The 20,508-nt window shown below is 44.3% G+C and overlaps 1 protein-coding gene across 1 annotated transcript in view; it reads left to right on the top strand.

Annotated features, from left to right (window-relative positions):
- Positions 1 to 20,508, top strand: part of LOC126151686 (elastase-1-like) — a 117,401-nt gene that overhangs the window by 33,525 nt on the left and 63,368 nt on the right. Inside the window, exons 4-5 of the mRNA XM_049915961.1 lie at positions 7,388 to 7,491; positions 14,362 to 14,474. Of these exons, the coding sequence (XP_049771918.1) occupies positions 7,388 to 7,491; positions 14,362 to 14,474 (217 nt within the window). The remainder of the gene's footprint in view (positions 1 to 7,387; positions 7,492 to 14,361; positions 14,475 to 20,508) is intronic.

The raw sequence follows: 20,508 nt of genomic DNA, 5'->3' as shown, positions 1-20,508 counted from the left end.
AACGGTCCTATGACACTCCCCTGCGGCACACCTGAAATTACTCTTACTTCGGAAGACTTCTCTCCATTGAGAATAACATGCTGCGTCCTGTTATCTAGGAACTCCTCAATCCAATCACACAATTGGTCTGATAGTCCATATGCTCTTACTTTGTTCATTAAACGACTGTGGGGAACTGTATCGAACGCCTTGCGGAAGTCAAGAAACACGGCATCTACCTGGGAACCAGTGTCTATGGCCCTCTGAGTCTCGTGGACGAATAGCGCGAGCTGGGTTTCACATGACCGTCTTTTTCGAAACCCATGCTGATTCCTACAGAGTAGATTTCTAGTCTCCAGAAAAGTCATTATACTCGAACACAATACGTGTTCCAAAATTCTACAACTGATCGACGTTAGAGATATAGGTCGATAGTTCTGCACATCTGTTCGACGTCCCTTCTTGAAAACGGGGATGACCTGTGCCCTTTTCCAATCCTTTGGAACGCTCTTCTAGAGACCTACGGTACACCGCTGCAAGAAGGGGGGCAAGTTCCTTCGCGTACTCTGTGTAAAATTGAACTGGTATCCCATCAGGTCCAGAGGCCTTTCCTCTTTTGAGCGATTTTAATTGTTTCTCTATCCCTCTGTCGTCTATTTCGATATCTACCATTTTGTCATCTGTGCGACAATCTAGAGAAGGAACTACAGTGCAATCTTCCTCTGTGAAACAACTTTGGAAAAAGACATTTAGTATTTCGGCCTTTAGTCTGTCATCCTCTGTTTCAGTACCATTTTGGTCACAGAGTGTCTGGACATTTTGTTTTGATCCACCTACCGCTTTGACATAAGACCAAAATTTCTTAGGATTTTCTGCCAAGTCAGTACATAGAACTTTACTTTCGAATTCATTGAACGCATCTCGCAGAGCTCTCTTCACACTACATTTCGCTTCGCGTAATTTTTGTTTGTCTGCAAGGCTTTGGCTATGTTTATGTTTGCTGTGAAGTTCCCTTTCCTTCCGCAGCAGTTTTCTAACTCGGTTGTTGTACCACGGTGGCTCTTTTCCATCTCTTACGATCTTGCTTGGCACATACTCATCTAACGCATATTGTACGACGCTTTTCTTCTTCTGAGGTGGTGGTCCAGTTTGCTATACACACCGGTACCTCTAATACGCAGAACCACATCCTCTTGCATTGATGCTTGCCTGTATTCGTCGTGGCATGCTATCCACAAGTTCATCAAGGCACCTTTGGTCCAGATTGTCCCACACCCCAACGGCGATTCGGCGTAGATCCCTCAGAGTGTTTGGTGGGTCACGTCGTCCATGAAAGCCTTTTTCAATCTGTCCCAGCTATGTTCGATAGGGCTCATGTCTGCACAACATGCTGTCCACTCTAGTCGAACGATTTCTTTATACTGAAGGAAGTCGTTCACAAGATGTGTACGATGGGAGCGCGAATTGTCGTCCATGAAGACGAATGTCTCGCCAATATGCTGTCAATATGGTTGCATTATCGGTCGTAGGGTGGCATTCACGTATTGTACAGCGGCTGCGGCACCTTCCATGACCACCAGCGGAGTAAGCCGGCCTCACATAATGCCACCCCAAAACAGCAGGGAGCCTTCACCTTGCTGCACTCGCTGGACAGTGTGTCTAAGACGTTCAGCCTGACTGGGTTGCCTCCAAACACGTCTCCGGCGGTTGTCTGGTTGAAAGCATATGCGACACTCATCGGTGAAGAGAAAGAGATGCCAATCCCGAGCGGTTCATTCGGCACGGTTTTGGGCCTATCTGTACCGCATGCTGTCGTGGATGTAAAGATGGACCTCGCCATGGACGTCGGGAGTGAAGTTGCAGCCTACTGCGCACAGCCTGAGTCGTAACACGACGCCCTATGGCTGCACGAAAAGCATTATCCTATACGGTGGCGTTGCTGTCAGGGTTCCTCCAAGCCATAATCCGGAGGTAGCGGTCATCCAGCGCATTAGTAGCCGTTAGGCGGTCTGAGCGAGGCGTGTCACCGACAGTTGCTTTCTCTCTGTGTCTACTCCATGTCCGAACAACATCGCTTTGGTTCACTCCGAGATGCCTGGACATTTCTCTTGTTGAGAGCCCTTCCTGGCAGAAAGTAACAATGCGGAAGGGATAGAACCGCGTTATTGACCGTCTAGGCATGGTTGAACTACAGAAAACACGAGCCGTGTACCTCCTTCCTGGTTGAATGACTGGAACTGATCGGCTGTCGGACCCCTTCATCTAATAGGCGCTACTCATGCATGGTTGTTTGCATCTTTGGACGGGTTTAGTGACACCTGTGAACAGTCAAAGGGGCTATGTCTGGCAAACCCAGCAACAAGGTAGAAAACTATCGCCCCATTTCCCTACTCAGCTGCTGCTACAAGCTTCTTGAAAGGCTAATATATAACAGAATAAGTAGCGCTATCTTAGAGAACGTTCCAGTTGATCAGGGAGGCTTGAGACCAGGGCGCAGCTGCTGCGACCAAGTATTGTCTCTCACATCCTTCATAGAGTCAGGATACCAAATGAAGCAGAAAACATCTGTGGCATTTGTTGATCTAACTGCCGCCTTCGACACTGTGTGGAGGGAAGGCCTTATCTACAAATTTCTCCGCAGAACAATGGCTCGACTGATTAACAGCATGCTAAGTGATCGGAAGTTCCAGGTAATCACTGGAAGCAACATAAGTAAGGAGAGGAAGCTGAACAACGGATTGCCTCAAGGATCAGTTCTCTCACCCTTACTGTTCAACCTATATCTATCTGATCTACCTGACACTTCGTCCAGAAACTACTGCTATGCCGATGACCTGGCTCTAGCCGTCAAACACCAGGAAATGAAGACAACAGAAGAGATTTTAGCCAATGACCTGTCTGCATTAGACAATTACTTCAAAATCTAGAGACTCCAACCCAGTGTGAGTAAAACAGAAGTGTGTTGCTTCCATCTAAATAACCAGTTGGCGAACGTAAAACTGGAAGTAAGTTTCAGAGGCAGAATTCTTCGTCACAATTGGAACCCAAAATATCTTGGTGTCATCCTGGATCGTACACTATGCTTCAAACAACACCTTCTTAACTTAGCTCAAAAGCTGAGGACTCGAAACAACATCCTCCATAAGGTATGCGGAACTACCTGGGGATCTTCAGCAACCACCCTGCGAACTTCAGCTCTGGGCTTGGTATACTCAAGTGCTGAGTATTGTGCACCTGTTTGGATGAATAGTCATCATACAAGGCTTGTTGATACCCAGCTGAATACGACAATGCGCATAATATCTGGCACAATGAGATCTACTCCAGTTTATTGGCTTCCACTGTTAACCGGTATAATGCCTCCTGATCTACGCAGATGTACTGCCCTTATGAGAGAATTCCACAAGATCTCCAGGAATTCTAACCTACACGTGCATAGCGACCTGCCACTTTTAAATCGCAAGAGACTGAAATCACGACATCCAACTCCGTGCGATGCTGCTGACATGGTTGCTAAGAATTTCAAACCTCTTGAAGAATGGAAAGGTCGGTGGGAAGAAGTGACAGATGTGCACCTGCATAACATCTTCTCAGGTGCTAAACTTCCAAGTGGATTCGACTTACCACGCAAGACCTGGTCTACTCTCAACAGAATCCGTACCAGCCATGGGCGATGCAGGGATGCTCTCTTTAAGTGGAAGAAGCTGCCTGATCCAGCTTGTGACTGCGGGGCTCCATACCAGACAGTTCACCACATTGTCAGTGAATGCAGGATTCGAGCCTATCACGGCGCCAAAGAGGACTTCCTGCCAGCAACTCCAGATGCAGTGCGCTGGAGCGCTGGATTGAAGGACTGGATATTCAGTTGTAAAGACAAACTTAAGATTCTTGTGTGTCAATATGTACATATGTATATGTAATTTCATGATATGTCTGTATTAGCCATACGCTAAATAAATAATGTGATACAATATCCACAGTCAACGTCTATCTTCAGGGGTTCTGGGAACCGGAGTGTTGCAAAACTTTGTTTGATCGTGTGTATTTACTGCGCCGCGCTTGAACTAGTACAGAACTTCATCCACAGTCTTCGAATAACAATTTACTGACTGTCCTGACTGACGTCTCCGTTTAGTGGAACGAAAGCTGTTCGTGGTCGATTTGAAGATGGTCTGTCTGTCGCATCGGTTTCACGATTAGTAGTATCGGAAGCGAGGTGCTCGCGGAGTAAATCAAACATTTTCTTACTTCACACGAGCTCCGATGACAGACTGACTTTTTATGAAATATCGGTTTACGCTACATTAAGCATGAGAAGAAAATAGCAACAAATTTTAATCTGTAAGCCGTATAGCATTCTTGCCTTAGTTTGATATGACTGAACACCAACAGAAAAAGTTGACATTCATGTAGCATTTAGAAATATATATATGGAGATTTGCATAAAGTGCACTACTATTAGTAAGAGAGAGCTGTCTTCTGTTATCATGCAAGTGGCTGGTACTGACTTTGTCCAACTGTAGTTTGTATGAGGACAGCAGCGCCATCTTCTGAATGGAGGCATTTCTTGTTTACTCTTTTCTTTTACTTCATTTCATATTCACAACGGGCAGGAAAGACGTTTTTTAAGCTCACATGTCTCTCGTTTTTCTTCGATGCCAGATCGCAGCGAGCTTAGAATACAAGCTACATCCCAGCGAATACGCGGGAGGGAGTTCCAGTACCGTATAGATATTGTTTTTCAATACGCGGGAAACCTTGGAAACGCTTCAATAGAATCTCGTGAAATTTGGATTTCCTTTTATGTTTTTGTTACAGTAAAGGAGATGATGAGTCGCTAGTTTGGTGGTGTACCAGAAGCGTAGATGACTGTTAGGCGCAAGCATTGCAAGTGTTAATATTATCTTTCTTACTGTTAGCTGCAATAAGACGTGACACGGTTGTCTGTTATGTAATAAGCCTGCTTAAAGACGATGATCGAAGGAAATGTAGTATCCATAATAAATCGGAGCACGGGAAGCAAACTTACTTCTTTTCAAGTGCTCTTTCCTTTGGTTCATCAGTCTTCTCACTGTCGTGTGGCAGTCTGGTAGTCTCAAGTAGCAGTTACACCAAAACTCCTTGATTATTCGTTCTGCATATTCCAATCTGTGTCTTCTCCGACAATATTTGTCCTCTATAGCTCTCCCTGTTATCATGGAAGTTATTTTCTGATGTCCTATAACATTGTCCTTTATGTCTGTTAGTGTATTTCACACACGATGTTTTCTTTTCCTTGCCGATTCTTTCAAGACCTCCTTTCTGACATACCACTTTTTTCAACATTTCAGATCCATAGATTCTTCTCTTTCCCGGTTTCTCACAGTCCATGAATCGCTTCTGTATATGTTTGTTCTCCAGAGATCTAAAAAATCTTTTCTCAGATCAATGTCTGCTATTAGTAAGTATCTTATGGAGAGGAATACTGTTTTTGCTGCGTGCTACTATGCTTCTTATGCACTCATCGCTCCGTTCGTCATGTGTTTTCTTTTTTTTTTAATCACACGGTAACGGAATTCTTACACTTCATATACTGGCATCAAATATCGGTATACTGTAACGAAGAAGTTTCTGGTTGTGCAAGCATGTAGCACAACATTTGATTTCTGTGAATCTGGGCCACAGGAAACATGGAGAAGAAGGACGGGAAAGCATCTGAGATGTTACTGTAGAAGAAATTCTAAATGAGTAGGTACAGAAGGAAATGCAGCTGATCCGCAAACGACAGGAGAAGAAGAAAGTCAACGGAAAACGCGGATCAGAAGTAGGAGCTGGCTGTTCGGGCTTCGGATGGGGATGGATAAAACCGATCGCTTGAAACCGATACCGGTGTTTCAGTTTAGAATAATTGGTATTTTTCGTTATTGGATATAACACGTATTCTGTTTTTGCTAATAACGGATAAAAAACCGGTGCCGCACGTCAGTTTCCCATAGCAGTGTTGCTGCAGTTTTTGGTTGTTAAAACAAAACTTTTAAACAACGTCTAATGTTTAGTCGAAAATTTCCACTATTTTGAAATATTGGGTTATCATAAAAAGTGAGAAACGCAATCAATGTTATTTCACGAACAAGGCCGACAGTTAGAAGCGACCAACAAACATGTGACACAAGAATCGGTGTTGCGATGCTGAGACAATAGTGTACCTGTTGCGGTGTATGTGCACAGGAGTGTGTAACAGCCTACACCGGGTTGAAAGAAAATAATTGTATCTGATTGCAAAAAGGGTTTTTCATTTGAAACAATTACAGAAAAAGAACGCCACAAATTTTACACAAAATCTTATTATACTCGTATGTCTGCCATTTCTATGAAATAATAAAAAAGAAAGGAAATTACTGAAACAGAAAAAAATTAAAAACTTTGTGGCTCACTCATACTTTACAAGCAAAAGAGAAAGCAACTGGTCTGCTTTCTGTGTTTATGTAATATTCCTTTATATGCCTGCAAATCCTTGGAAACGGACAACTTAGCACGAAAAAATAAGAGGTGTCCAAACCAAGCCTTCACCCTTTACCACTGACTATTTATAGTGCTCAGGTGGATGTATGATCCTCAATTACAACATAATTTTTGAGCAGAGTTTCAAAAAATTAGGAATGAAACAGGAGAATATTGGAGTTTGTTTTTTAGTATTTAACCCTATATTAATGTTCAAATGAGTGTCAAATCTTATGAGACTTAACTGCTAAGGTCATCAGTCCCTAAGCTTACACACTACTTAACCTAAATTACCCTAAGGACAAACACACACACCCATGCCCGACGGAGGACTCTAACCTCCGCCGGGACAAGCCGTACAGTCCACGACTGCAGCGGCTAGACCGCTCGGCTAATCCCGCGCGGCCTACATTAATCTTCGCGAAAGCTGCAGAAAGTAGATTGTCTTAGTTTTCTTTTATTTACTTGTTTTATTTGATATTTTGAGTCTGTTTGTCTTGAAACGTGTAATGCAGACTTCTTAAAGTTTTTCAGTCTTTGTTCGATGTCTGCGTTTGTCATTGGAAATAATAAAAATGAGAAACTGAAAAGCGAATATTTCAGAATCTGGTTGTTTTGTCCGGTTTAAAGAGTCGTATTAAATTTGAGATGGAAAAAAAGGGTACGTCCGAAAACCCGTTTTGCAGCGATAACCACGATCTATAGCGTGTAAAACGCGTCCACATGCAGTTAAATGTAGTAGTAAACAGGAAGGTTTATACCGGCACACAAAGACTGAGGCGTACAAAGACTGGAATTTGTAAAACGGCCTGCAGGACAGGTTGTATACTGAGATGAGAAGAACAGCACAAGACAGGCACAGATGAGTTTAAAAAGGAAGACAAAAGTGTAACACGTTGACGAATTTTTTCTTGTTTGCTGTTGACAGGCGGTGGCCGGAGAACTGAACCTCAGCACTGACGAGGGCACCGAACAGACGTCACTGGTGGAAGAGCAGATCGTGCACCCTGACTATCCAGGGAGAGTAAAGACGTGAACTTAGCCTCTCCTTCTGGGGTGAATTTTTGACCACTATCCGCGCAAAGTGTGCGTGTTAGAGACTGTTTTAAAATAATTATTTTGGGGGAAGCTGTACTGCGCAACACAATAGAAGGGCCGCTTTCCGAAATCCTCTCACTCCCACTGCGACGCAGAAGTTCGAAGTTATGTTCGAAGATGCCGACAACTTACCTCTGTTATGGTGTAGAAGCATGGTGCCCTGCACCGTCACCATCGGTATTGGCAATGGTTCAGACAGCAAGGTGTCGGCAATGGCGAAGAAAAGGCGACGCTCAGAAGTTCCTGTGAACTACAAGATGGGTTAATAATGTCACATTGGCAGCAAACGTCACTAAAATTTAGTCCAAGGCCCCCGCGGACGTGTCATAGGAAACCCGTGACACCCCTCTTAAGGACTTTGCACCCCTTCTGTTGACGCTTCTGCGCTACATATACAGGGTGTCCGAAAAGTCTTTTCCTGATTACATAAATTGATAACTCTGGCTAGAAGTAAGATACAAATATGAAACTGGTGTCTAATTATTTACAAACTATCAAAGTTTTTTTCACACATCAGTAAACTTCCACATGAGCACCCTTGGTCGCACGTAGCACATCTAAGCGATATTCAATTTCCGTCCACACATTAGCCAACATCACTGGAGGGATCGATTCAACGACTGTGGTTATCCGTTGCCGCAGGGTTTCAGGATCTGGTACACGTGTTCGGTAGACCTCGTCCTTGACATAACCCCATAAAAAGAAGTCTAATGGGGTTATGTCAGGAGAGCGTGGAGGCCAAACCGTTGGCCCATCACGACCAATCCATCGCCCAGGAAAGGTCATATCGAGATAGGCACGGACGTCCAAATCCCAATGAGGCGGTGCACCGTCTTGCGGAAACAAGACATCGGGGTGATACTGAAGCAGCTGAGGAACAGCATACAGTTACAACGTGTCCAGATACACTGCAGATGTGATGGTAGCCTCAGCGAAGAAGAATGGCCCGATAATTCGATCGTGCATTAGCGCGCACCAAACATTCACCTTTGGACTGCCTCCGGTGCACTCCATGACCTCGCCAGGGGGTTGTGAACCCCAAATGCGCACATTATGGCGGTTCACTACTCCACTGACAAAAAAAATCGCTTCGTCGAAAAAGGCAATTCGTCTGAGATAACCATCATCGTCCTCAATACGTGATAGTATTTCGACAGCAAAGTCATATCGACGTGTACAGTCATTGGGCAACAAGGCCTGAACGATTTGCACTTTGTATGCAGGAGACAATAAACGTTTGTGTAAAATATCATGGTGAGAGCTTTTTGGCGTCTGTAATTCACGTGAGGCCCTGCGCACCGATTACTTTGGACGTAAGAGTGCCTTACAGCTTCCAACCTCTCTGCTGAGGTTATTGGTCGACCAGACTTTGGATGGTCAGCAACCGATCCTGTGTTCTTGAACCTCTCATACCAGGTTTTAATGCTCTTGACATCAGGTGGATTCCTTCCAAATGTTGTCTGGAAGTGTCTCTGCACTGTGGTTGGTGATTGTGCCTCACACTGTGCCTTCTCCTGATTCGTTAACATGGCTTCTTGGGCACTGCACCTCATCCACTACTTACGTACTGCGAACCTAAAACAGAAAAAAACTTTGATAGTTGTAAACAATAAGACACAAGTTTCATATTTGTATCTTACTTCTAGCCTGAGTTTTCAATTTATGTAATCAGGGAAAGACTTTTCGGATACCATATATATATATATATATATATATATATATATATATATATATATATATATATATCGATTTTCTTACGGCTGACCTAGGAAAACGTTTCAGACACACCACCGCTCAAGGCGTCAACGGGTGTCATAAACTGCGTCAACGAAACTACTCCTTCGCTTTTGGCGTTGATTCCCACACATTTGAAAACAACATTTCGCAGCGCGATGAACCATTCCCTAACGGAGCGGTTCTAGGCGCTACAGTCTGGAACCGCGCGACTGCTACGGTCGCAGGTTCGAATCGTGCCTCGTGCATGGATGTGTGTGATGTCCTTAGGTTAGGTTAGGTTTAAGTAGTTCTAAGATCTAATGGACTGATGACCTCAGAAGTTAAGTCGCATAGTGCTCAGAGCCATCTGAACCTTCTCTGAGGACATTGTGGGGCTACAACCCCATTAAACGTCATCGCACCTTTGTGGAGTGTCACGAGAAAGCGTTTTCTTATGGTTTAGAGGGTGGAACCACTAAGAACCGTTCTAAGCAATTCCGCGAAATTTGAACGCTATCCGAAGTGGCAAAAGCTGTTCACCTCTCCTGATTCGCGCCCTCCTGCGGCGTGAGACATTGACACATGAGTGAATAAAACGGTATAGGGTTTCTCGAAATGCCTCCAGTTCGGTAACATTCTCGATTCAACCCGCGCACCTTCGTTCGGACCTTAGAAATGTTTCCTGTACAGAGACAGCCATTCACTGATTCCTAGCTGGCGCTGTGACAGCCATCATCTTCGACACCCCTTGGATTTCACAGGCAGGCGCTAATTCAGAGACACAGCGCCATCAGACGAGGTTTGTCGAAATGGTTGTCTGTCCCGCTGGTACCTAAGAATCAGTGAATGGCTATCTCTGTACAGGAAGATTTTTGAAGCACCCGACAACGGCGTGCGGATCATGGAAATCTCAGAGGGGCCCTTTATCATTTTATTCACGCATATGTACATGTCTCACCCGCGGACCTAGTGGTTTCGCCTGTGAAGGCATTGCTAATTAGGCATATAAAATTTTTTTCGTGATTTTCTTTAGATTTCTGTTCTTTCTCTTTTGTTCATATGGGCATTTCTAACTGTGATTATGCAACATTCTACTGTCGTTTTTAATGTAAAGATGTAATTGTGATTATTTCGTTTGCCAATGGATAAATATGTTTCTTGCTTTGTACCTGTGGTATAGTTCGGAAAGTTCTCTTTTGGAATATTATTAATTGTGAAAAATGCACTCAATACCATCTATAAAGATATATGTAATTTACTAAAACGACATAACATCTATAGACAGGTGACAGCGATAGTGATATCGATAGTCGAACGGTTGTTGTGTAGTAGAGGGGATGGTGGATGGTGTGTCTGTGAAGCGTGCGTGGAAAAAGAGTACTGTGTTTTAAGAAAAGCATACGTAATTGTATGGACAGTGATACCGAACTATCATATTGTTAATTCTCTTTACCACTGCAGTATGTAATGTCATCACGAGCGAACTTTAAGGGCAAATAAACCAGACTGTGAAAGTGCCGCTAACAATACTTTGTTGTGGCCGACACGAACAGTGCTTTTATGCGAATGAACTTTGCTGGTATTGGTTTTGGGTGGCGGAACTGTTGTCTATCACATTCTATCGAGCCATGAACGTGAAGACTTTAATTAACTGTGAAATATAAATGACTTTCAGTGACGTTGTCGAAGTTTGAAATGCGAGAACAGAGTGGACATTGTTTACGGTGTGCTTCACACACAAGAACAATTCTATGAACTTTGTATTTGTGGCTAAGACTATATGAATGTGACGAACTTTGTAATTATGGACGATAGCGTCACGGGCAGTGCATAAAGTGTAAAAACGAGCGATGTCTACGTAATGTTCTTTGAAAGAGAGGACATGTCAACAACGGTCGTATACTGGCGTCTTGTGGTTTGTTAATCACCACGGGGTTAATGATACAGATGTGCCGGAACTTTATTTGCGTTTCACCGGAGAAGATTAACCAGCGGAACTTCCTATATCCTGCTCTTATCATCGTAACCCGCCGACATCGTGCTGCCCAACGCAACGCTTCGTCTGCAACAAAAAGTTAAGAGATTTCCCCGAACGCTATCCCCTGACCTAGAAACTTTCTTTTTTTATTAAAAGTATAAGAATTACAGACTCTAGTCAAATAAATTCTTTGTTTAGTTTATGTTGGCTTTCTGCTAACTAAAATAAAATTTTCGTCTCATTAGAACTAATTCTCCTTGCATGTCAAAATTATTGTAGTTATTTTATGTAGTTTTATGTATTGTCATGAGACTAGATATATGACAGTGACTAATAAGAGTATTTTGTCGCGAAATATGGCGTCGCGCGAAAATTACGGCGACCGCCATAATTGCTTGCGTTGTGACCAATAACGTAAAAGCTGCTATTCCCGTATTGGTACAAGTCTTGACGTGAGCGTCGGCTGTCAAATCACGCAGGGACTGTTTACCCAGTAATAAAAGTTTTTGATATTGTATTGCTACGAGTCGTAGTATTAAGAGACACTGGTTATACTCAAAAGTGGGTAGATGTATGCTGAACCCCCCCCCCCCCCCCCCAGTGTTCATGCAATTATTAACAGTATTGTGTGTGATTCACGAAATTTTGTCACTTTTTCTAATTCCTTTAAGATATTGTCTTAGATGTCTTTAAAGTTTCAGAGAATATATACACAATTTTGTCGGTTCAGGTTAATTTCCGAGCAGTTTCTCGTGAATATTCGAGTTTTAAGTTCATAAACAAAGTGGGATCGTGACCAGTGGAGAAGTATAACAAAGAGTGTGGTTTTCCAACTAGAATTTTGGATGACTTCACAGTATAGATTTTGATAATTATTTTTCCTGTGGGTTGAGGTCATCACACGCCCTGTACACAAAAGCAAAAATTGCGGTCGTGCTCCAAAAGGATCCCTATACGTCCAGTGGGGTTACAAGTACAGGCTGTCCTGAGGGACAGGTTGAATCGTCCAGGAGGGTTCAACAGAGTCAAAAGTTGTCAAGAACGTCGTCCTGTTGCTCTTTACACTGTGAACTGCCGCTTTAGATTGCAAAATGTGTGGGATCAAAGCCTCAAAGAAGCGGTGGTTTCATTGATGCCTTGTATGCCACCCCCTGAGGACTTCTCTTACCGATTCTGAGCGGCGGTGTGTTTGAAATTTTTCCTCGGTCACTCATAAGAATGCTGTGTGATTACGTCGCTGGACGTTAGGATTCTGTCCTATATCGCAGAGGCGTCAAGAGAAGGGGCGGATTCTGTCCTATATCGCAGAGGCGTCAAGAGAAGGGGCGAAATGTGTGTAATAGGGGATTTGACGACCCTCCCATTGTCTGACATGTCTGCAGTGGTGTTGGGAAAAATTGTGGTGAAGTCTGGTGCCAAGGTAACATTATTAACCCACCTAACAGCTCACATGAACTTCGGAGTTGTGGTCTTGTTTTCGTAAGTGACGACGTTTGGTTGTTTGAAGCGTCGCCGACCCTGGGTGTGACGTCACATGACGCCACGCTTTTGCACCGTTACAGAGGAACATTGTCGACACAATTCACCAAATTTGAAACTGTTACTGGTTTTTGCGAATGTGGCCCATTAATTGTGTTGCGCAGTGCAATTGAAACTGACGTGACAATTGATTATTAACCTGGGGTTACCTATGTGAAGGACGCGGTATTTATAAGGCAGTTCAAAAATACAAATGGGTGTGAAATCTTATGGAACTTAACTGCTAAGGTTATCAGTCCCTAAGCTTACACACTACTTAAGGCGGGTAGGACGTCAAACGGGCCGACTTGGAGCATGAGAGTCACCACAAGACATTTTAATTTGTACTGTCTATACTTTTACAAATAAATTCGTAAAACTTTGTCACCATGACCAGGAAGGATTGAGGATTCACACCCATCGCAGTGGAAGTTAAAAAACGTAGCAAAATACCTTTTTTTACATGTGAAATTTCATCATTTTTTCACTTATTACTGGCTGCATTGGTTGCTGTAGGTACACTTTTCTTCCTAAGTAAGAGAGATTCTTCGATGAGTTTTTCATAGCATACAAACAGTATTTACTGGTGTATGAAACTCTAGAATTTTCCAAATCTATTAAAAAACTGTGGAAAAAATTGAGATAATTAACTATGAAACTTGAATTTTTTCTAAGCATGAACTTTAAAACGTTACAGTTGATTCATTTTTTCATAAATTAAATAACTTCTAGAGTTTCATACACCTGTAACTATGGTTTGTATGCTGTTCAAAAGTCATCGAAGAATCTCTCTTTCTTAGGAAGAGAAGCGTACCTATAGCAACAAATGCAGCCAGTAGTAAGTGAAAAAGTGATGAAATTTCACATGTAAAAAAATGTGTTTTGTTACGTTTTAGAGCTTCCACTGCTATGAGTATGAATCCTGAATCCTTCCTGGTCACGCTGTTAAAGTTTTATGAATTTATTTGTAAAAGTATAGACAGTGGAAATTAAAACGTCCTGTGGTGACTCTCCTGCTCCAAGTCGGCCCGTTTGACGTCCTACTCCCCTTAACCTAAATTATCCTAAGGACAAACACACACACCCATGCACGAGGGAGGACTCGAACTTCCGCCGGGACCAGCCGCGCAGGCCATGACTGCAGCGCCTAAGACCGCTCGGCTAATCCCGCGCTGCTGAGGCAGTTCATATAATTAATTATGATGGTGGAACAGGAAGACACTGCATGAGTCTTCCGTAGGCAGTATCTTAAATAGTTGATCGCATCTTAACAGTGATTGTAGATGCAGGAGTTCAGGGCAAAGTTCAGGCAAACAGAGTGTGGTGCTTCCCTAAGGCCGATAGCTGACGGCCACTGATAGGATCTCTTTCCTGTCGGTCTTTCAACAGGTGGATTTTCTTTCCTGTTTCTAGTATCGTTTGCCATAATTTAATACCGGCCGTTGCTGTTTTCTTCACTGGTAAATAAACCGCCATCTACACCTTATTAAGGCTCAAATGAACGGCTGTGATATGATAATTTTTAAAATTAGAGTACGTGAAGTGTCCTTATCGACAAGCCGACTCTCACTTATTTTCTATTAATCCTACAGAGATAACGTACTTTTTGTCAACGACATCGCCATCTTCAAGCTGGGCACCGCATTATCTCTGAACTCCTGCGTGCAGACCGTTCAGCTGCCCAGTGCGGGATCCATCCCTCAGTGTAAGTACCGTCTCTGCACCAGTGTAGCAACTGTAGAAATTAAGAATAAGAATCTTATCAGATCTCTTACGAATATTATCAGCACTTCTCTTACTTGTACTTCATAATTTCCTTTAAATTTGTGATAACTTGCGCTTGGAGTAATAAACAAGACACTCAGAGTAATTTCATATCGGATGGGGTTTACCGACTGTAACTGAGGCTCCAAGACGCCAAGTGGAATAAGAGCAATTTAGAAAATAAACTTCAGCGAGTTATAGTCACTCTGGCTGGGTGTAACCTGCTGTTTCCACTTCATTTGTACATTGATTGTTAATACCAAAGACTGAAGTCCATTAAATATACAAAAGCGTGTCCATGTTTAAGGACTCCTTAAGAAGGCATTGAATTTTCCTCCAAACTTTCTATACAATAAATTATAACAGAACAACACAAGGTAAATCTGAATTCTTTATATTTTCGTAAACTACAGTGCAAAAATACAAAACTTTGCATCCTTGAAGCATCTAACGTTATGGCTCAGTATTTTCCATCATATTTCAGTTGCTGGTAGTGGTGTTGTCTTCCACGATCACTTGGGCTGTCCTCTTGGTGAATCAGACTTAGATGAACTGCTTCGAAGATTGGTGGGATGAAATACAGTAAGACTAAAAGTTTCCTCTATTTCACTCATTTTATTTCCCTCTAAGGTGGATCCAAGGTTCAAAATGGCACTGAGCACTATGGCACTTATCATCTGAGGTCATCAGTCCCTTAGAACTTAGAACTACTTAAACCTAACTAACCTAAGGACAGCACACACATCCATGCGCGAGGCAGGATTCGAACCTGCGACCGTAGCGGTCTCGCGGTTCCGGACTGAAGCGCCTAGAACCGATCGGCCACATCGGCCGGCGGGGATCCAAGGGTTTGTACAACTTTCTCTTGGCATCGTAGGCTGTTGCTAAAATGTACACAAGCACACAATGTAGAGTGATGATCGGCGGCCAGGCAACGTCTTCCTGCCGTACTTGCAGGCTTAATTAATCTCGGTCTCTCACTTAATTACTGTGGACATCACCACTAATAGAATTAAGTGCAGGTAGGGAGATTACAAAGCTATGTAAATAACTCGTACACAGACTCAAAGATGCAGATATACACTCCTGGAAATTGAAATAAGAACACCGTGAATTCATTGTTCCAGGAAGGGGAAACTTTATTGACACATTCCTGGGGTCAGATACATCACATGATCACACTGACAGAACCACAGGCACATAGACACAGGCAACAGAGCATGCACAATGTCGGCACTAGTACAGTGTATATCCACCTTTCGCAGCAATGCAGGCTGCTATTCTCCCATGGAGACGATCGTAGAGATGCTGGATGTAGTCCTGTGGAACGGCTTGCCATGCCATTTCCACCTGGCGCCTCAGTTGGACCAGCGTTCGTGCTGGACGTGCAGACCGCGTGAGACGACGCTTCATCCAGTCCCAAACATGCTCAATGGGGGACAGATCCGGAGATCTTGCTGGCCAGGGTAGTTGACTTACACCTTCTAGAGCACGTTGGGTGGCACGGGATACATGCGGACGTGCATTGTCCTGTTGGAACAGCAAGTTCCCTTGCCGGTCTAGGAATGGTAGAACGATGGGTTCGATGACGGTTTGGATGTACCGTGCACTATTCAGTGTCCCCTCGACGATCACCAGTGGTGTACGGCCAGTGTAGGAGATCGCTCCCCACACCATGATGCCGGGTGTTGGCCTGTGTGCCTCGGTCGTACGCAGTCCTGATTGTGGCGCTCACCTGCACGGCGCCAAACACGCATACGACCATCATTGGCACCAAGGCAGAAGCGACTCTCATCGCTGAAGACGACACGTCTCCATTCGTCCCTCCATTCACGCCTGTCGCGACACCACTGGAGGCGGGCTGCACGATGTTGGGGCGTGAGCGGAAGACGGCCTAACGGTGAGCGGGACCTTAGCCCAGCTTCATGGAGACGGTTGCGAATGGTCCTCGCCGATACCCTAGGAGCAACAGTGTCCCTAATTTGCTGGGAAGTGGCGGTGCGGTCCCCTACGGCACTGCGTAGGATCCTACGGTCTTGGCGTGCATCCGTGCGTCGCTGCGGTCCGGTCCCAGGTCGACGGGCACGTGCACCTTCCGCCGACCACTGGCGACAACATCGATGTACTGTGGAGATCTCACGCCCCACGTGTTGAGCAATTCGGCGGTACGTCCACCCGGCCTCCCGCATGCCCACTATACGCCCTCGCTCAAAGTCCGTCAACTGCACATACGGTTCACGTCCACGCTGTCGCGGCATGCTACCAGTGTTAAAGACTGCGATGGAGCTCCGTATGCCACGGCAAACTGGCTGACACTGACGGCGGCGGTGCACAAATGCTGCGCAGCTAGCGCCATTCGACGGCCAACACCGCGGCTCCTGGTGTGTCCGCTGTGCCGTGCGTGTGATCATTGCTTGTACAGCCCTCTCGCAGTGTCCGGAACAAGTATGGTGGGTCTGACACACCGGTGTCAATGTGTTCTTTTTTCCATTTCCAGGAGTGTATTTAATAAAACGCTCAGTTACATATAGCAGATGCTCACCGTATCAATTAATGTCACAGTACGTACGTGAGTGGCAAAGGACTCTTAAATTGCTTAGCGTGTTCAGGTAGCCAGAGCAGCGCTTACCTCCAGTTCAGCAGGACTAAATCTCTTGTAACGAAGGCAGAAATACACGAGAAAACGAGGGCGGATGAGATAGTGAGTTTCTGCCAAATGACGCTAAGGCGGCGGTAGAACGCTTAGCTTTACCTGAGTGCCAGCTTCGATCACTCCGAGATTCGGCTGAGATCATACATTCGAGCTATCATCGTAATAATTATAAGGCAAGTTGTCGCTTCGAGCATCTAACAAATACTTAGTTTTGGTATTGATAACAGGCAGCTTTCATTATACTTCTGATGCTTCAGCACTCAGGAATACTACAACATGGTCCCTAAACTTTTGACCAAAAATGAAGAACCTGTTTTATCTACTCCATTGAAGGTTCCTGAAGTGTGGAAAAAAAGCGAGCGATCGGACGAAAGAAGATAATTTTGTTTTAAGGAACTAATAAGGGCTCATCTTGAATTATGATAATAATTCTGAGTCGGAAATAAGTGAAACAGATGGGGAGGATGACAAATAAATATAAGCTTGTTTAGTAACAAATAAAAGTACTTGTCCCGCATATACGACTTGTTTCCTTATTCCTATTTTTACAGGCTCAGCTGGTGAGTCTGTCATTAGGCGAATGCTCGGAAGCGAAGATATGTTAGTTTTTAACATACTGAGTAGTATTCTTGATTCATTATCAGCTGAAGAAATTAGCATTTACTGTTCGTCCCTTATTCAGATATGTATATTCATGCGATCAGTCATGTTCAAGAATGAATCCTTATCAACATTAAACTGGGAAGTCATCCTATCATCGAGAACCTGAGATCATGCCGCAAATTAAAAATAATATGCATTCTTGACTTACCCAACTCACCAAGAAGAAATAAAGTCAATATTCACATTACTTTTCATCAGCCATTCTCATTTAGTTTTATGGATAAATTACAATTTAATTTTATCAATAAATAATATTGTTGTTATGTTTGATAATTAGCTTTATTCAAGATACGTAATGTGTAACCAGCTGGAGTGAAAGATCATGCAGCGTCGAGTAGTGAGAAAGGTATGTTGCGATGGTCTGGACATATAGAGACGATTAACTAAGCGAGGTACTCGAAACATACAAGACGAGTGCGATAGGAGAGTTGGATCAGTTCGACCTCAGTCAGACAAAGCCCGACTTAGGAGTGCCATTGTCAATAATACTGTACCTGCTTACAGAGTTTAATTTAAAAAATTGTCTCTCGAAAGAAATTCCAGTGGTTTTACGGTTGATATTTGGCTCTGTTGATTAATGAGCTTTCCTATCACTGAGTTGGTGGAAATGTACGGCAGCAATGACGATAATATGACTCTGTGGCTATAGTGTGTCTGTAAACTGAAGAGCGAGCACCGGGAAGTGGCCTTACCTAGAAGAACGCTACAACAGCCGTACAGGATGACTTACAAGGAGTACACTCGTGGTCTAGGGGTGAGCTCGCACTAGGCAGTGGCGCAGTTTGGATCTGTTGCCCGGCTGCTAGCGCATATGGAACACGAAGTGTTTATATTGCTGATACTCGCGCTTGTTGTTCACCGAATAGACCGCAATGGCACATAATTTCAGAAAGACTGTGACACAATTTATGTTTGACAACGAATATGCCGGTCCCGATGTTTTTGAAATCGAGCATTTTTTGGGCAACGAAATTAGCTTACCTGCTACAGATACAGTTGGGACACACCTACCCAGTGTACGCAGCATAATGTACGTCAACATGACCGATGAAGTTGCATGTGAAAGAACTTTCCAAAGGGGATTTAAATTTCGACACTCTGATGGCCATGTCAGCGATGTTGCAGTGTCTGTTCAGGTTTCGGAGTGAGGGTTGTACGGATCTTTGAACTGCCTTTGAGGTACCAGAATTGATGGTTATGGAATCATTGCGACCATATGGGACGCTACTCAGTCACACGTCTGAACGCTGGGCGAGTTTTAGCACCTATCCCGTGCTAAAGGGCGTCCGATAGGTGAGGATCACCCTTAACAATTATATCCCTTCATACTTACGTGTTTGAAGATGTGGAGTTATTGTCATTTACGGTGGCCAGCCGCGGACATGTTCTCACTGCAGTGGAGAAGAAAATATCCGCTCGGAGTGCGTACAACGCCAAATCATGCAACTGCCACGTGGAGAAGCGTCATAGTGAGAAGTTTTCACGCTACTGCCGATGACCTATGTGTCGGTGAACCGCCGGAAGGGGTTGCCGAGATCGGAGCCTGACACGGATATGTTGATGCAAGAGCATACCGAGTCAGGGTCGCAGGGAGGTGACAAGCTAGATGTCCCTACACCCTCTTCACAGCAGATAAGGGAGGAACATACGGAAGCCTCACAAGTAGCAAGGACGTAAGAATGTGGCGGCAGCAGTGGATCACCGAGCGCCCGATTAGCAACGGCGGCAGAGGAAGGGGGCGAAAACAACGCCCGCAAGAAGCGCCGCCATACTGCGGACGACGCATCCTCCCCTAGCCTAGGGGTCACAGAGGATCTTCGAGCCGAAGAGACGTCTGACATGGAACACGTGTCTTTTTAGGACGTCGAAATGATTTCTTCGGATGGTGACCGGATGTCAGTGACCAGTGTGACTGGGCAGAGCAAGTCCAAGAGGTAGACGAGTTGGCAGCCCCATTTGATGACGGCTCACATACAGGACGCCACCACAGGACAAGAACAATATAGAGAGAAGCCCGTTGGTGGGCAACCCTCCCAGCACGAATAGTAGACATAGTGTTTGGAGTTTACAGTGACATGACACGAACATGACGACGACAACGAACCTAGCATATAAGGTGGGAACAGTGAACTTTAATACCGTAAGATTTATTGCAAAGTTGCAAATTTTCCGGAACATGATCTACGTTACGGACGTGGATATCCTGCTGATGTAAGAAACCTGCAATGTTTCCTTTCGAGAGCGCCGACACTAGACGTAAGACGTGGCACAGTGATCTTGGTCCAGGAAGACCTCGATTATCTCCCTTCGGCCCGGTGTTTTGGCGATGACCGTGAACGGTATTCATATTGTCAACATCTATGCACCCTCCGAATATGAAAATCGGCAGGCGCGTGCGCAATTCTACTCATAGGAGATTGCACCACTCTTCCGTGGCACACCTGGTCACATCTTGTTAGGAGGGGATTTTAATTGTGTTTTCTCACGCCAAAGGCTCAAACCCCGAATTTTAACTCCTACAATGCGTCACGCTCGGTCTGCCGATAGCTAATACTGATGGGCACATAGAAAAAGTCCCACGGGGAACGTGAGGATTGCACGTTTTTTTTTTTTTTGGTAGCCACTCGGCTGATTTGTGTTTACGATGGATTACGAGATC

This window comes from Schistocerca cancellata, chromosome 2, assembly GCF_023864275.1.
Source record: "Schistocerca cancellata isolate TAMUIC-IGC-003103 chromosome 2, iqSchCanc2.1, whole genome shotgun sequence".
In the NCBI taxonomy this organism is placed as follows: Eukaryota; Metazoa; Arthropoda; class Insecta; order Orthoptera; family Acrididae; genus Schistocerca; species Schistocerca cancellata.
Note: the sequence above shows the minus strand (reverse complement) of the source record. Positions and strands in the feature narration are given on the sequence as shown.